At 47.7% G+C, this 17,779-nt stretch overlaps 1 protein-coding gene across 6 annotated transcripts in view; it reads left to right on the top strand.

The window, feature by feature from the left end:
* TSPOAP1 (TSPO associated protein 1) overlaps positions 1-17,779 on the top strand; it is a 68,155-nt gene that overhangs the window by 16,978 nt on the left and 33,398 nt on the right. For all 6 annotated transcript variants that reach the window (XM_054287329.1, XM_054287327.1, XM_054287326.1 and 3 more), the window contains exons 5-12: positions 2,315-2,569; positions 6,952-7,059; positions 7,895-7,978; positions 8,658-8,747; positions 9,440-9,562; positions 9,955-10,059; positions 11,383-11,433; positions 17,314-17,497. In XM_054287329.1, the coding sequence (XP_054143304.1) occupies positions 2,315-2,569; positions 6,952-7,059; positions 7,895-7,978; positions 8,658-8,747; positions 9,440-9,562; positions 9,955-10,059; positions 11,383-11,433; positions 17,314-17,497 (1,000 nt within the window). The remainder of the gene's footprint in view (positions 1-2,314; positions 2,570-6,951; positions 7,060-7,894; positions 7,979-8,657; positions 8,748-9,439; positions 9,563-9,954; positions 10,060-11,382; positions 11,434-17,313; positions 17,498-17,779) is intronic.

Raw genomic sequence — 17,779 nt, 5'->3', positions numbered from 1 at the left:
GCAAATGTGGTCAAGTGACACCCTATCTCCCTGCCCCCAGCTGAGCTGAACCCTTGCACTTCTACCTGTCCTCCTTAAGTGGCATTTAGGTGACAAATACTTCCTCACTGAAAATAGCTTTATTTTTGTCCCTGACCTCCCCATATGTTCAGTTTAACTACAGATTTGAAGGTGGATTCTCAATCTTTCCCTAATGTAGATCTAGTCAGGATTAGAACAATGGGGTGTATTTGGTGTTTGTACAGAGCTGCCCCATTGATCTTTCCTGGCATTAAACCAAAGGACAAACCTATCCAGGTCTTTCTGTGTTCTACAGTGTCAGCAAGAAGTTTCCTTCCTATTCCTTTGATTTCTCAGCTCAGGTCCCCACAGAAAGGGGAACAGACCCTTTTCAAAGCACTCTGATTTTCCCAGCAGAGTGTGCTGGGCAACCTGAACCTGCTAGGGACAGGTGTGACAGATTCCAAAGGAATGCGACAGAAATGGGTGAGCAAGATTCATTCCTGGCCAAGGCAAAGCACATGGATGCAACTCCCAGGGCTGACAAATTCAGTCATTGCCTTCCTAGGCTGACCTGGGTGAACACCCTGTCCCTGCTGACCCTGTCTGTGGCACCAGCAACCAGGACATTGATGCCTGAGCAGGGAATCCACAGAAAAGAGAGCAATATAGATCATTCTGTCTCATCTAGTTTTTCCCATTTCTCTTCCAGGCAAACCGCTCATTAAATTTTAATTTCCAGCTACTTAAAATTCCAAATTCCCCTAATCTGTCTGCAGCATGCAAAATGCATTATGCCAATGAAGGGTGTTTTATGCAGAGATATGATGTGCACACTCAAGAGTTTGTAACCAAATCAATTTTAATCTTGGGTATTTAAATCAGTAGAAATTTTTCAGTAGCTATGAAACGGATACACTCAGTTCCCTGGCAGCAGCAGAACTCACAACTTGCACCCTGGGCTGCAAATGCATTGGCCTTGTTTTGCAAAGCCAGGGATCTTAGGATGGAATAAAATAATTTCCTGAGATCATACTCCGTGATCTGCTTCCAACCAAACCCAGCTCCAGCTAAATCCAGGCTGCAATTTCTTACAGCATGGGTTCTTGGAAGTGCAGGACTGAGGGGAACAGCTGCAGGGGATTGGTATAATAGAAACCGAGGGGAAGACTCAGCTTTTTTCTACTCCCTTATTCCCCCAGGCTTCAGAGGCCGTCTGTTGGGAATAGCTGCCTTTTTGTGGTGGGGGAAGGGAGATTTTATACATAGCCCCAGCCAATTTTGTTTAAAGAACTACTACCCTGATAGCCTGAACATGGAGCTGGCAGAGAGGGGGCCCAGCTGCTCACTTCTTGAATCTATAATCAGTTCCCATTAATGCTGCCTCAGTTTCCCCATTGCAGCGTGAGAGTAACCATGGTTCTCTCCACAAATTGAATTTATAAAGCACACACTATTTTTAGAGCAAAGAAGAATCAAACAGGGAAGCAGATTAAATTTGTTCTGGATACCAGTTATGTCTGGAACTCTCTGGTTTAGGAGCTTACCAGGGGAATGAACAATGTCTCCTCAGCAGCAGATTTTTAAAGACAGGTTTTTCATAACCTGATTTTGTACGTCTGGACATGCAGGGACACGTTTCTTCAGCTTCCTGAAATCAGGAAACCTTTGAAGAATCAAACAAGCTGGTGACATATTCTCCCCAGTTTTATGAGAGTCAGATTGTGCTAGTTCCTTTCAAAAGCTGCTGTGTTTGGGTCGTGTGTGGATGGGAGTGACCCTTTGTGCTATAGACAGGTGTCCATCACACGTACTATCTTGAGAGAAATCAAGAATGTTAGGAAACCAAATATTATCCTGAGAAAGAACTGACCAAATCCCAGATGTTCTTCATTCCTGCAACCTCTCAAAGCCAAGTGCTTGCCAGCACCCACACCAAGGAGTAAAGAAAACAGCAAGAGCTCTGGTTTGGCTGGGCTGTGAAATTACATTGTCCTGCCACGCTCCCTGCTGGCATGTGATGAGATGGCCCATGCTTGGAAAAGCCCTGCACATCATGCTGGGAGAGCTGCAGGAGCATTACAGACCAGGTTTCATCTTGACAAGGAATAACATTTTTGCATAAAGGATGTAAAGCAAGTTTTGAGGCTTTGGAGACCCAGGAATCAGCCGTGCGTGTGTGCCACACAACCTGGGTGGGTTGAGGCCGGGTTTTCCCAGTCTCTCCTCTTTTGGAGTTTGCATGTTAAATGTGAGATGTCCCACCTTTTGGAGCTTGTCAGTGCCATGGTGTGCCATGGTTGGTTTCCCACAGGATGACCCTCGCTGCCTGAACATCATCGAGTTCGACCGCCTGCTGCGGGAATCCCAGCGAGAGGTGCTGCGGCTCCAGAGGCAGATCGCGCTCAAGAATTTCAAGGAGTGTCTGCGTTCCTCCAAAATGAGCTCAGGCAGTGCCATGCCCAGTGCTGCCGCACGTCCAGGACCAACCAATTCCTGCCTCAAAGATGCACCTCAACCGAAGGAGGCCTTGGGAGACTCAGTGCTGGGAGGGAGAGCTCGCAGGGAGGTGAGACGAGTGGGTCAGCGATCGGAAAGTCTGGCTATTTAATGACTCAGTTAATTGCTGTTCTTAGGGAACTTCACTTGGAGAAGGTGAGGGCTGTGGTTCATATCCAATGCAAATAGGTGCAGTGCTGGTTTCCAAAGGGACACATTCCAGCACCAGGTCTCAGGGTGAGGAGGAATGTGGATGCTGCTGGCAGCCCACACCAGCACCGGAATGCTGAGCCATGCCAGGAGCTCAGTCCTGCTCCTTTTCCCTAGCACAGGGCTCCCATGCTGTGTTTTTCAGCCTAGGAAAGCAGGTAATGTTTCTTCTTTAGATAATCATAGAATGGTTTGGATTGGAGGGATCTTAAAAGTGCATCTCATTCCACCCCCTGCCATGGGCAGCGACACCTTCCACTATCCCAAGTTGCTCCAAGCCCTGTCCAACCTGGCCTTGGATGCCTTCTGGGATGGGGCAGCCACAGCTTCACTGGGCAACCTGTGCCAGGGCCTCCCACCCCTCCCAGGCAGGAATTCCTTCCCAACATCCCATCCATGCCTGCCCTCTGGCAGTGGGAACCATTCCCTGTGTCCTGTCCTTCCATCCCTTGTCTCCCTGGAGCCTTCTGGAGGTGAGCACCCCCAGCTTTCCCAGCCTGGCTCCAGAGCAGAGGGGCTCCGGCCCTTGGAGCAGCTCCGGGGCCTCCTCTGGGCTCGGTCCAGCATCGGGGCCCCAGCCGGAGGCAGCTCCGGAGGCTGTCACCACCGCACAGGGCCTGGCCCGGCGCCGCGGCCCCTCCGCCCGCAGTGGTTCAGCCCGGCAGATCCGGGGCAGCCTCAGGGCGCCGCCCCCGCCGCGGCCGCGCAGCCGCCAGGTAAGGCCGGGCCGGGCCCCAGCGGGGCTGCGCTGGGCCGGGCGTGCCGCGGGGGCTCGGACGGGGCTGCGCCGCCGCCAGGTAAGGCCGGGCTGCGCCGGGCGGCTCCGGGGCCCCGCCGGGGAGCGGCTTCGCCGAGCGCGGCCCGTCGGGCCGGGCCCTCCGCGGGGCCGGGCCGCGGGTGCCGTTGTGCTCCGCAGTCCCCGGGGCGGCGGGTCAGGGGTGCCCGAGCCCGGGCTCCGGAGGATGTGGCTCCCAGGGGCTCTGCCGGTTTCCTGCCGTGTTTTCAGTGTGATACAATCCCATATCCCCCGGTGGGAGATCGGGCTGCGCATCTTCCTCCCACCTTCCCGCCAGCTGCTCTCGTTTATTGCCCCCGGCTCTTACAGCAGATGCACTGAATATTAATTCCTTGTCCGTCTTCTCCAAGTCACTCCTGGATTTATAAATCCCTCTTCTTCAGCTGTTGTTGTGTTGGGGTTTTTTGTTTTTTATTTTTTTGGGGTTTTTTGTTTGTTTTTTGTTTGTTTGTTTCTTTCCAGCCTCTTCCGTTATTCAGTGTTCATCATCTTTGTCTCCCTCCTTTGTGTGTTTTCTGTCAGTTTGGTGTTGGGGAAGCAGCGTGCAGCAGCATCCCGGACTGTGGCATTGATTTATATGACAGCATAATGAAGTTTTCTTTCCCTTTCCCAGAAGATCTCTTTACCTTTTTGTCTAAGCACTCTTTATTAAACCGTCATTAGTCTCTGTAATCACTCAGTGTCATGAGGCCCTCATCACTGTCTCTGCTGCATCAGTGCTTGCAGAGCACAGTTCCTGCTCTCTCTTATTCCTCCCTCTTATTGTTACTGAATATTTAGCCAAGAGAAACCCTCCCCTTGCCCTGTGCTGGCTCATGTCTGCAGACACCTGCTGAAGGACTGCAGCTGAATGTCTTCTGAGCACCCAAGCAGGTTCCTACTGGGTCTCCCTCACCCACTTACTTGCTGACATCTTTAAAAAAAACCTCTTTATACATCTGTGAATATGTTTCCCCCTGCCGCAATGTAATTTGTTTGGATTTTTTAAAGTATTTGCATTTTTTTGCAGTTTCTATCAATTTGCCCAGAAATGGTGTCAAATGTACTGGTCTGTCTTTGTACAGATGTCTACTGCAATATGCTTAAGACTCTGGAATACTCTTGAAGCATGGCATTTGCCATCTTCCAGATATTTTGTGTTGAGGCAATGTTGGAGAAGTGACTTGCTGCATGGACTGATTCAGTTCATGCCAAAGGGGGTTTTAAACCCTGGGGTCAATGCTACATAATCTTGGTGGTTTGTTACTATTTATTTTCTTAGCTTCCGTAGTTCTTATAGACAGTTCACTTTCAGAGAGGTTCTCAGCCTTGTTCTTCATAGTTTGAGATTTCAGCCCACATTTCCCCCCAGATTTGGCTGTGATGAAGAGGGATGCACAGATATTTTCTTTCCCTCTGCCCTGCCCTTACCTTCCTTGAATGACCCTTCTATACCTTGATTTTCACCTGATCCTGCAGGTTTTGTCAGACAAGATGGCTTTTGTCATGCATGTGTTTTGTTTCTCTGACTCAGAAGAGCCTGTCCTCACTGCCAGAAGATTTTCTGGCTGACAAATAAGTCAGCAAGGGTAAATCTGACAGTACTGATGAAGGGAGGAGGCTATTGCCCGTCCCTTGGCTGAACCCTGTAATATGGAGCACCCCAGGCTGGAGCCCCAGGAGCAGCTGAGGGAGCTGGGCAGGGGCTCAGCCTGGAGCAAAGGAGGCTCAGGGGGCCCTTGTGGCTCTGCACAGCTCCTGACAGGAGGGCACAGCCGGGGGGGTCGGGCTGTGCTCCAGGGAACAGGGACAGGAGCAGAGGGAACGGCCTCAGGCTGGGCCAGGGCAGCTCAGGGGGGACAGCAGCAGGAATTTCCCCATGGAAAGGGGGCTCAGCACTGCCAGGGGAGGTCTGGAGTCCCCATCCTCAGAGAAGTCCAAGGAAGGGCTGGATGTGGCACTCAGTGCTCTGGGCTGGGGACAAGGTGGGGATTGGGCACAGCTTGGACTGGATGGACTTGGAGGTCTTTTCCAAACTCAGTGATTCTGGGATTCTCTGAAATACAAGTTTGGTACTTAGTATGAGAAAGGTGACTGAAAAGCAAAAAAAGTCTCAGAAATATTTCCACAGGGCTATTGCACAGTTAAATATGGGTTTCACAGCAGACCTGAAAGCTTCCAAGCACTGGGGCCCTTGAGGTGCCGTGGGTTGGGTGGAAGATCCCAGGATTTCCATGTGTTGGTGGATGCACAGACTGTTGGACTCTGCAGTGAACCTTATTTCATGGATGATAGGGAACAAGGTTCACATAGAAGGTGATTTCAGATTTGGTTTTTTTTAGCAAAAAATGAGGAATCCTTGGTAGCCTGGGCTTGAGAGTGATGAGCTCTTGGGGCTCTCAGTTTTTCAGCATAAGAGCCATGAAATATAGATGGAGATAAAACCTATGTTTCTCAAGTCAAAAACAGGTTAAAAACCACATCCTAGGTATAGTGCTTAGACACTGCCCTAATGGCTGGGTGTACAGGGAGCTCAGACCTCATCCCATGGATCCCTCAGCACTGAAGGTGTTCAGAGTGAAATGAGGAATCCCATGTCTGAGGAGAGGTCAGCTAAAGCTAAGGCTGAGATGGATTCATAAAGTCCTGCTGCTTCCTCACAGTACAGGTTTGCTTTGATGTTCATAAAGATCTGTCCCTAAAATCTGTTTATCAAAAATAACTTCACAGTTAATGTTTAAAACCTTATCAAGACCCTTTTTCATCTGTGTGTCTCAGTCCTTGCCCTGCAGTCAGGGCTTATTCTAGGCAGACAATGTCAAGTCAAGTATCAGCCAAGAGGAAAAATTCAGAGGATTAACGTGTGTTTGTCTGTGACCCAAATGAAAAGGCATTTTGTTAGAAACTTGTGTACAAATGTGTATAGAAAGTGTCTCCTTTCATCTGGTTTAGTGGTGCACAAAAGCCATGGCACTGCTGCCATTTTAGCCCTTCCCAGCTACAGCAGAGGTGGGATGCTGCATTTGTTGCTAGAGTTTGTCTGCTCTTCCCTGCCCTTAGATTCTGACATCTCCGCTTATTTCTGCCCTTTATGGGCTGTGTCCTCCCTTCTCCCCTCTGTGTTGCTTTGGGGAGGGCCATGAAAGGTGTTGCTGCTGCCTCTCATTGGGTCATTAGGTGAGGCACAAATGGGAGCTTGGATCTCAGAGCTTCCAGGAGCCCACTGTTCCTCAGAGATGCTCCAGTCAAGCTGGGCTGGTTGGCACTGGGCTCCAGGAGATTGCCAGCACAGAGATCCCTGGTGGGCTGTCCAGCTTTCTCCATGTCAAGTGGTGCGGCTCTGAGATCAGGAGTTCCTGTGGAGTGCTGTTCTCCTGGGTGGTACTGCCAGGAAAGTCCCTCTTCCCTTAGCATGCTCTATAGTCTCAGGATGTCCCTGAGCTTTCTGGCATCTCTTCTGCTTTCAGGTGGAACCAGGTGTGCAACCACTGGGACCTGCATCTGAAGGACATGAAAATTTTCCTCCCAAAAATGCAGTAACAAACCAGGAGAGCAGCAAACAGATACAGCAGCTGGTGAGTTGTGAGCCTGGTTTGGGGGAAGGAGTGTGCTACTTTCTTATTTTTGTTGGGGGTTTCATATGTGCAGTCCAGGTAGAGATTTTGGGGGCTGAGGTCCTTTTAGGTGCAGCTGCCCTGCAAAAGTGGGAAGCTTGGGGAACTGGAAGAAAAACACAGGCCATGTGCATGCAGAGTGTTGCTGGGTGCCAGGTCCGGGCTGGCAGGGGAATATGTCACACTCAGATGGGCAGGGGAATATGTCACACTCAGATGGGAGGGAAACATGCCTGTAGGTTCTGTGCTGTGTTTGGTTTAGACTTACCTGAACTGGGGACAGATGTGGATGAGGAATGTGCCCCTTGTGAATTATTCCAGCAATTAAGACAGTGCACAGGGAGGTTTAGCAGCTCCTGTCCATGTGTAGTGAGTAGCTACAGATCAAGAGGATGTCTGTGCTCTGTTAGGTGTCACTGGAATTAGAATAGGAGCTAAAATAGCACAGCTGGTGTTTAAAGATGAAAATTTTATACAGAAAATCTGTTGTTTTGTCCCCCACACCTTGTCCTCTCTACTGTTCTGTATAAACAGGAACAGTCCATGCATGTGGGAGCAGAATTATTTCCAGATGGAAGGTTCAGGGAAGAGCGGAATAGTGGGGTTTTCCTTTTGATTTTCCTAACTTTCAGAAAAATCTCCCTTGGGTTCTACATTGTTTAACTTTGTCACAAAGAGATTTTCGTAAGAAAATAAAAGTAACTAATGCAGCACTGGGTCTGAGAGGCTGGGCTTGAATTTCATATGCATTATAAGAGTGTGGGCTTCCTGATCTACTTCTGCTTGTTTTGTGCAGGAAGCTGAACTCAAGAAAAAACGCAAAAAATGTGAAAACCTTGAGCATGAAGTGAGGAAAAAGCATAAAAGATGCAAAGAACTAGTAAGTGTTCTTGTTGCCTAGTTTATGAGCATAATGAGAGAAGAGGAGCTAAGTTGTTGTGTGCCTCTCTTGGATTCTCTTCAGTTATTCTTAATAAGGAATCACCAATGTTTCTGTTCATTTGAACAGTGTCACAAATTTGGGGCTCCAGCCCTTAAGACTGGGATTGTTTATTTAGTCTTTCAGCTAAATAAAGACTTTGTGTAGCTGAATACAGCTACACAAATCACTGTATGAAATTCCATGGCCTTTGCTAATTTGGGGAAATACTTAAACCATTTTCACAGGCACTCCAGATAGGTATTGAAATGGTAACAACACCATCCCACTGTCTTTTTCTTGTGCTTTTTGTTGGCTGAAATCCTGTTTAATTCCAGGGAAGTTTTGCAGCTCATAGCAGAACATGTGGATTTCTCCCTTCTGTTTCTGCTTTGCTTTGCTCAAGAGATCAAAGACTGATTTGAGTTGAAAGAGACCTTAAAGGTCATCCAGATCAACCCCATCATCCAGCCCTGGGTTCTGTTTGTGCAGTGCTGCTCACTGTTGCTTCCCAGACCTTGAGCAGCATCCCACCAGCATCCTGCACCATCAGAAAACAGGAGCAATGGAGCTGCTCTGCAGGAGAATCTGGGGGAATTAGTCAGAGGGCCTTGGTGTAATTCCTGCTCTTTCTGGACAGGAGATCCAGCTGCAGGAGGTACAGAGTGAAAATGCACGACTGGCTGAAGAGAACTTGCAGCTGAATGAGAAGGCTGGGTGGGCAGGACAGGTAAAAGCAGTATTTTTGTCAGGTTGGCAGCATTGGCTTCTGCAAAACTGCTGAGAAGAACATGCTGTTCTTAAGTTTCCAGGTCAGTAATGGTTGTGTGCTGATCTGGGCTTCTGTTCTCAGCTTCTTCTCTGAACAAATCTAATGCACAAGAGTTAGAAAGTCATTTGTCAGTCCCATGTGTCAATTTACCACCATGAATAAGGATTCCTACATATTTAGTAACAGCTGTAAGTGGAAATGTTTCTTTCCTTGCATTGCTGGTAGTTGTCAAGCCCTAGTACACCCTGGAACCAAAAGTTCCTTGTGGTAAGTGAAGGAGGCAAAGATGATTTCAGCAGGCTACTGAGTTTTCTGTCCTGTTCTCTGTGTCTAATCCTACAGTGTGGGATTAAAAATGCTTATAGACCTTGTGCTTGTTTTTTTATCTCTTCATTATGATGCCTGTTCCTATCCCAGTCTCTTCCTCCTTGCAAAAGGAGGGTGAATCTAGGGAGAGAAGCAGTGTGCAAATAAATTGTTACACATTGAGGCCTGGTACAAATGCTCATATATTTAAGTGAAAACCTGAGGCAGAGGAGGTTCCTGATTTTGGTGTCATTGCCAGCAGAAAGCACAGAAATAAACTGGTCTCTGTTATTTTTACAAGGAACACCTATGGCTGCTTGTGCTCACTGAAAATCCTTTTTCAGGTTGAATCTGAGAATGCTGACCTGAAGCTGCAGGTTGTTTTAGTGACTAAGGAACGGGATTCAGTAATTCAGACGAATCAAGGACTCCAAACCAAGCTGGAGAATCTAGAGCAGGTGCTGAAGGTCAGTAGCATCCACATGGCTGGAAGGACTGTCCAAATACCTGCTGCTTCCTTTGAATGGCACAGGTTGTCTGTTTGCCTTTTCTGACCATTCTTTTGTCTCTCTGCTTTCACTGGGAATTCTGCTTCCACAGGATCCTGAAACATGGCTTTCCAAAGTGGACAGAGATGCTTTGGAAAGGGAGCTTCAGGGATTTGGGTGGGAGATAAGGTGGATATCACTGATTTGAGGGTTTTCTCTGACAATGTTGCTCTGCCTTGTGATGGGAATTTCTTTCTTTGTGCAGTGATGACATGAAATACAGGCCCTGGTTTGGCTTTGTGGCCATTGGTAGAACACAGGGCAGGGTTTCAGTAGTGTCACCCCTCAGGTGTGTGTGTCTTCTCCTGCAGCACATGAGAAATGTGGCAGAGCGGAGGCAGCAGCTGGAGGTGGAGCACAAGGAAGCTCTGCTAGTCCTGCAGGAGAAGCAGGAGGAGGTCCGGCGGTTGCAGCAGGTGTGTGCTGTGGGATGGGGACAATTTTCTCTCTGAATGGAATCCTGCACCTTGTTTCCTTTGGAGGTGTGCATGGGGGAGGTAGATGTGAGTTTACAGGGTACGTGTCTGAGTCCAGGTGAACTCTGGTACCTGAGCAAAGTGGAGGGCTGTTGCAGTGTGTTGCAATTTCCTGTTTTAAACTTCCCAGTCCCTTCCCAGATGTGGCAATACCTCTCTTCCCCTTCCCCCTCGCCCCCTGCTGGGCTGTCAATCAGTCTTAAACATTCCAGCAAGGCCATCGTGTGGTTGGTCAAGTTCAAAGGATGCAATTCAGGCCTGGGGTCATTGGCCTGTCTGTGTGTCCCTCGTCCCCTGAGACCGTCCTCCTCCCACCTGGTTGGTGCTCACTTGTCCCTTCCCCTCCCTCTGTTCCTGGGCTTAAATTGAGCCAGGACCATGTGGTCAGTATTCTGTTGGAGCTGTTACCAAGATTCAGATGTCTGTGACCATGGAATAAAACTCTGGATTAAACCCTCTGCAGAATCCGTCTCCTTTTCCTCTTCACCCTAGCGTGAAGCCTTTCCACCAAAGGTAAACTGAGTTTCTACAAGCCTGGACTTGTTTCAGTGCCCAGCTGCAACATCCAGCCAGCCAAAAGTGTCTCTGAGGTGAAACACCACAGCTGCCACCTTTGGCCCAGCAGCAAGGGTCAGACAAAGCCCAGGCACAATCTGCCTGGTAATATTGGGATCATATTCCAATAGAGGGCTTTGCTTATGAGTGTCAGTTCTGACCTCTCACTGCTCTATGTCCGGAGCCCAGAGATGTTTCCAGACTGTACAGTGATTTAAATCATAAAATCATGGAATCATTAAGTTCGGAAAAGCCCTCCAGGACCGAGTTCATCTCTTCCCCCAGCACTGAAAGGCATCTACTGACTCCTGTTCCCCAGAGCCACATCTACACAGCGGTTAAAACTGCCCCAGGGATGGTGACTTCAGCAGTGTGCTGGGTGGTCTGTGCCAGGGACTGTGAAGAAATTTTCTCAGTATTCAACCTGACCCTGCCCTGGCACAACTTGATGCCATTTCCCCTTGTGCTGTCCCTTGCTCTCTGGGAGCAGAGCCCAGCTGTCCCCTCCTGTCAGGGAGTTTTGCAGAGCCAGAAGGGCCCCCCTGAGCCTCCTTTTCTCCAGGCTGAGCCCTTTCCCAGCTCCCTCAGCTGCTCCTGGGGCACCAGACCTGTGCTCCAGTCTACAATGGACTGCCAAGATAGGATAACAGTAGAAGTGAACTCAAGTTGGCTGCTTTCTGATTTACTCCCTTCCTTATTTTTCCTTAGGCGCAGGCAGAGGCAAGAAGGGAACATGAGGGAGCAGTACAGCTTCTAGAGGTAAGACAAAAGAAACAGGAGGGATTAGTGGCTGATTATTTATAATATCAGTTTGGATGCCCTGGGTTTTGTTCTGCAAAATATTGTAGTGCTTGATTGGATGCAGCATGTTGCTGCAGTGAAAGTAATATTTTGGTTAAAGTTCAGGGAATTATATCCTAGCCTGCTCAGTCATTAGATTGGTTACCTCATTCAGATTGTGCCTAAAAACTCTTAGGGGTACATTTAGTAATCAAACTCAGATCTGCCTGTTCCATTTTCCAGCATCATGTGAAAGGAGAATACTTGTGTCCGTGAGATTCAAAATTTCTCTTGTGTATGTGTGCTCTATTTGTTTTATTAAGGAAAAATAAGAAAAGTTTATTAGGTAAAAGCAGGAAAACCTGAGCATAAAGAGTGGTGAAGCCTTGTTCCATTTGCTCTGATTGCACACTGGGAATGTGCTTTGCCTGGTGGCTGACAGTGTACTGGTGCAGCCTGGAGATGTGCTGAGCACTGCTTTGGGGTTGATGGGCATGAGCTCATTGTCTGTAAGGGTGACTTTGGAGAAAACATTGGATTCCTGGGGCTGCAAAGGCACAGTGCCAAACCCTGGAACTTGATGTGACAATTTAGTGACTATTGGAGGGTTGGGTTGGGTGTATGGCAAGGGGAGCATCTTCTGCTCTCTCAGAGGTTTTCTGAGCACTGAAACATCTGAGGTGAGCAGGTTGCCTTGCTGTACCCCCAGACAGTAGGATCTCTTGGGGCTGTGCTCCTGTCTCCAGTGGTGACAAACAGTCAGGGCTGTCAGAGTGACCTCCCTGTGCCCACTGCTGTGCAGCTCTGTGGCTTTTGGAAGCCCAGGACTGTTGATGCAGGTGGGAATAATCCTTGGTGGAGATTGCTCCATGACTGCAAATAGCACCAGCTTTGGATGGGGCCTGGCCAGTAGAGCCCAAGAGTGCTGGGCTTCTGCTGAGCAGGATTGAAGTGTTATAGGTTGGGTGAGTATCGGGGGATGTGACATTACATCTTGTGCCCTTGCCACACCCCTTTGGGGACCTCTGCATTTGGCTGCAAGGATAGGATCAGCTGATACGGGTGCTGCTCTGCATGACCTGGTGTTTAGCTGGGTTCTGAGCAGCTTTTAGGGAGAGGGAGGGTTACTGTGGTTCTGTTTCAAGGCCATTGGAACAACCTGGAATAGTGAAAAGTGTCCCTGCCCATGGAACAAGATGAGCTTTAAGGTCCCCTCCAAGCTGTTCTGGAATTTGATGATTCTATGATGTTTGCCAAACGTTTTCTAAACTAACTCAATTAGGTTTGAACCAGACATCTTCCTGTGCAAAGGAAGAAACAGACAGTCCTCTTGTTCTGGGTTTGAAGGTAATGTTCTTCTGCAAGGGCCTTACCAGTTAAATGTTCTTGCTTTCATGTTACTAGTACAGAGATCACAGAATCATCAAATGGTTTGGGTTGGAAGGGACCTTGAAGTTCATGCAGTTCTACCTCCTGCCATAGGCAGGGACACCTTCAACTAGACCAGGTTTCTCAGAGCCTGATTCAACCTGATCTTGAATTTGTAAAGTAGTACAAAGAAAGAGGAACTGTCATTAAAAGCCAGTTTAATGCAGAGCAACAGTCATTTAAATTACTTAACTATAATCATAGTTATTCCAGAACATCAATGTATGGCATAATTAGGGGGTTTGAGATGTCTTTGCTATCTATTGTCATTTTCACATGTGCTTGAATTGCTTTTTGATGTGATATAAATGAAGAATGAGTGTAGTCCATTTTCCTGTTTGAAGAGTTCTGTCCCATGATTGTCATAAGGGGAGTCTCTGCCCCTGGAGATGTTCAGAACTGGACAGAGCTCTCGGCAGCCAACCCTGCTCTGAGCTGAGGGCTTGTATCAGGTGATGCCAGTGCTCCAGGAGATCTCCTTCAGCCTTAGGTGTTCTGTAGTTCTGGGATAAAGCAGTGACAGGGGTAAGGAGAATGCAATGGGCTGTGTGGAGAAATGCCATGGAGAAAAGCACCCTCTCAGCTTAGGAAGAAAAGCTTGAGGGTTAAGGTCATGGGAATGAGGGAGTTCAGTGGTTCCAAAGTACATGAGACAAGATTTCAACTGCCTTTGGCACTGCATAGGTACAAAAGGAGACAGCCTCCTTCCAGGAATCCAGTTTTGGTGCGAAATGAGGGGACCAGAGCTCAACTTTGCTTGCTTTCCCTGACCTAGGAGCAGGATGCAGGACTGAGCAGGCTGTCAGCTGCTTAAGAGCCTGTCACAGCCAGGCTCTGAGCTGTGCTTTCACTCCCAGAACTCCATGATCTCAGACCTGGGGAAAGATCTGAGTACAAAATATCCATTCCATTCATTTTTGAGTGGGTACAATGTGCTGGGAAAAGGGGCCTTGAAATTTAGCAGCCACTCTAAGTATATTGTCATTTATCTCAAAGCACACTGGGATTTGGAGGCCCTCAAAAAGCGCTGGTTATCTTATTCATGCATTTAGTGTGTAGGATTTAGCTTCTGGGAATGAGGTGGGAATCTCAGTATGGAACAAGGCAGACACTGTAATTTGGTGAGAAAACAATTTCATTCAGACTGAGGGTTGGATTATCTTCGGCAGAGTGTTGTAGTGTAACTGCTGATGTGGTTTGATATCTCTTTTTGCTTTTCTTCTTGCTCCCAGAGTACTTTGGATTGCATGCAGGTACTGCTCTGATGCTGTCAAACAGGACGTTTTTCCATCTGTTCTGACTTTGACAGTTGCTTGGTATTCTTGTTTTAACTATACTCTGGAAAAGATTGCAAGAGTGTTACTGCCAAGAAATAAGTGTAATTAAAGGAGCTCCCACTATGAGTATGATGGGGCAGCTGTGTTTCTCTTTAAGTGCCTTGCTTTCTTGACCAATTAGAAAATTAGAATTAGGAGCTTACTTTTTTTGGCACTTTCAGATTTTTAGAATTGCCCAACTGTGCTCCTTCTCCACATTTAAGTGTCTTTGCAGTACAAGAGTGAAGTGTTTCCTTCAAATTCCAAAAGCAGTGGTGACAACATTGCAAATGAGCATCATGGAGAAGATGGGTCCTGCTGGCTTTGTAACTGAGTGGAAGATGGGAAGTAGAGATTGTGGATAAAAGTTTTCCCAGAAGAGGTGGTACTAATGAAATTCCAGCCTGGGAGCTGTGCTAGCTGGCCTGTTCACAGGTGGTTTCGAAAGAAGGCTGGTACAGAAGTGCTAGGGTTTGTAGCTGATAGAAAACTTCTTTAAAACCTTCCCATCTGGCAGAAATCTCAGGAGGAGTGGGGAGATAAAATGCAGGTGTGCAAAGGCACGTGGAGGAGAGAGTAGAGACTAAACATGCCCGGTGGTGGGCTCATAATTCCTTGCTGGCACAGGAGGTGCAGGGTTAGAGGTAGGGGATTTTAAAAAAAAATGCCAGCCACAAGTTTGTCAAAAAAGCAGCAAAGTGGTGGGAATTCTCAGGAAAGGACTTTATTGGGTTATGCTCACATCCTGTAGAAGTTGCACCCACACTGATGTGGAGTTGTGGATGTTCCTTTAATTCCTTTGGCATCAGCCCTGCTTTTAGCAAGAGCTTGGACTGCACAACTGCAGAATTCCCTTCTAGCAAAATGGGAATTCTCTGATCTGAAAAGTAATAGCAGAAGATATGGAGAAGGGGAGCAAGGCACATCTGAAAGGAGAGCATGAGCTGGAGAAGTGGAACAGACCTGCCATTAATGAGAGTGTCTTAGAGGATGGGGCTGAAGTGGTGGTGGTTGGGTGGGGAGAATCAGTTCCTGAGTTGGTGGTTAAACTGACCCCACATAGCTCTGCTCCTTCTCTTGCAGCCTCTTCTGGAAGTCCAGTCCCTGTTGTGGGAGACTCCTCTTTCTCCCCATTTTGGGTTGGGCACAGACACAGAAGTCTTTTCTATGTCTGGAGCTTGATTCCTGCTGGTTCCCTGAACCTCCTGGCCATGTCCTTGGGCCTCATCTTCCTGTCTCCCAGCACTGTCCTGGAAACCTGCTGCTTCCCAGCTGCCCTGCAGTCCCCTACAAAGTAGCTACTAGAAGTACACCTTGTGTATGATGTGGCAGTAGTACTTAAAGCATGTTTGTATGTTGTTTGGAGTAACAGATTGAAAAGACACTTGACTAATTAGGTGTCTTAGAATTAAACTGAATGATCCAGGTTATTGGCTTGGCCACCAGTATAAATGGATTTAGACTGTGGTTTATGAATTTACAGGACAGGGTACTATTATGATACTATTAAACACAATATCCAGATGCATCTGCTGGCAGAGAAGACAGGAAATCCCCCTCTGGTCCTGCAGTCATTCTGAACCTGTCTGTTGTTGTAGGCTCTGTCCCAAGGTGGGATCAGGGATGGATGTTGGACTTGAAGAAGCCCTCCTTTGATGCAGTGCAACTGTTCTTACTGTTGAGGGTTTCTTTTCTCTGTTGAGATGTAATGTTGTAGGGGAGAAGTCTTTGTGAGAAAAATCCAAACTGTAAGTAAATTCAAACACTCATATAGGCAGAGGAATCCTGTGCACCATGACTTAGTAAACAGGGAGTTGACTCTGAGCAAGTGGATAACACAGGCACTTCTGGAAGTTGTTCCTGGCATCTGAATTCAGTTCAGAGATAGCTCTTGCCAAACTTGAGAGACTTCACCAGGCTTTCCTTAGAGCATGAGAGCACCTTTAGACTTGTGGAGGGAACAAGTAATAAACTGAAATGCCTAAAACAGATATGTCACAGTCAAATAAAAATGCATGACCCTCCTAAATCCTTAGGGAGTGGCTACAAAGGTTTTGTGTTACTCTGAGACCACAGAGAGAGCTTTATCCAGGTCAGAAATGTTATTTTTAGAGCTGCTTAAAATCTTGGGCTTTCTGACTCACATAATATTTCAAGGCATCATTTATTTTTTGAGTTGAAAGGAGAAAAAACACTTCATATACATTTGGTAGAATGGAAGATTTTGAAGAGTGCAGTGCAGTCATCTCTTTTGGTGCTTCTTACCTACAAGAAACAGTGAGAGGAGGGAAAGGAGCAGTTGGAATCACCTGGGAATTAATCTGCCTTCAACCTGGGGGAACGTGGGGATGTGTAGACAGCCAGGAATCAGCAGTGTTTAGTAAGGGGAAGTTCTAGGGATGGTAAAAAGAGAATATGGGAAAATACAAATGGTTCTCTAGCAGGAATGTGTCCCTCCCTCTCCATAGTGTTTCCCAAGGTTCCTTGGCACCTCATCTTGCTGAGTTGTAGCTTCCTTGCCCTCAGCATGTGTTTCCCTGGAGTAAATCAGCTCTGTAGGACCAGGGGGAAAAGTGCTTCCCACATCAAGGGAGAGTTCTGTAACATGGGCCCACGTGCTCTCTGCCCTTCCTAGTGCCAAGGTCCAGAGGGACAGTTGGCAGTCCTGCCTGGAATGGTGGGGAAGTCACATTAAGGTTTTGGGAGCTTGCTGGGGCCTCTGGAGTGATGGACGAAACTGGGTTTGGAGACAGGATTTTAATGCTCCAAAAACCATGCAAAGCCTTTTGAATATTTTTAAGGTTTATTTATCTCTGACGTATCTCATCTGGTCTTGTGCAGGGCTGAGAGAGGATATTGAAGTTCAAATGCAGAATTTTAGGGATAAGTGCTAATGGAGTTTGTAGTCAGCATCCTCAGAGATGATGAGCCTCAGCTTTTCTAAAATAAGTAGAGGTGTGAGGCTGCCAGTTTCCAAAGACTGTTCCTAGGCAGGGCATTTAAAAGCATCCTTTAGCTCCTTGGAATCTGGGAAAAGGTGCAGCAAAGGCAAATGCTGTTTGGAACCTCAGTGTTTTGTCAGGGGTTTGTTCCTAACCTCGTTCTCTCCTGGCAGGCCCGGGTGAAGGATCTGGAGGACCAGTGTCGCAGCCAAACAGAGCAATTCAGCCTCCTGTCACAGGAACTCCAACAATTCCGACTTCAAACAGGAAAAATCGACCTTCTCACCTCCACCCTGGTGACTTCAGAGCTGCCCCTTGCTCTGTGCAGCTCCACCCCGCAGCCCCGCTGGGAGAAGGGTAATTGCTGGACAGCCTGAGAGGCCTTTGACCAATGGGTTGATATCTATGTAAATGAAAAGGGCTAAAGGAGTTAATGCAAATATTTAGTGTAATTTTGGCATCTCTGTCCCTACTGTAAATACTTTTGGTTCATTTTGTAAAGAGAAGTTGGCATGTCTGTGGCCAGGGAGAGCTGAGGTGTCCAGTCTGTTGAACGAGGCACATTTGGAGAGACTTGGGCTGCTCCCTGGGGTGCTCATTGCTGATCCTGTATCCTGCCTGTGGCTGTAACTAATGGAG

This window comes from Melozone crissalis, unplaced genomic scaffold (genome assembly GCF_028551555.1).
Source record: "Melozone crissalis strain CALT ecotype California unplaced genomic scaffold, PUWL_Pcris_2 ptg000057l_1, whole genome shotgun sequence".
Lineage (NCBI taxonomy): Eukaryota > Metazoa > Chordata > Aves > Passeriformes > Passerellidae > Melozone > Melozone crissalis.
The sequence above is the reverse complement of the archived record's forward strand: the minus strand, read 5'-3'. Positions and strand labels throughout refer to the sequence as shown.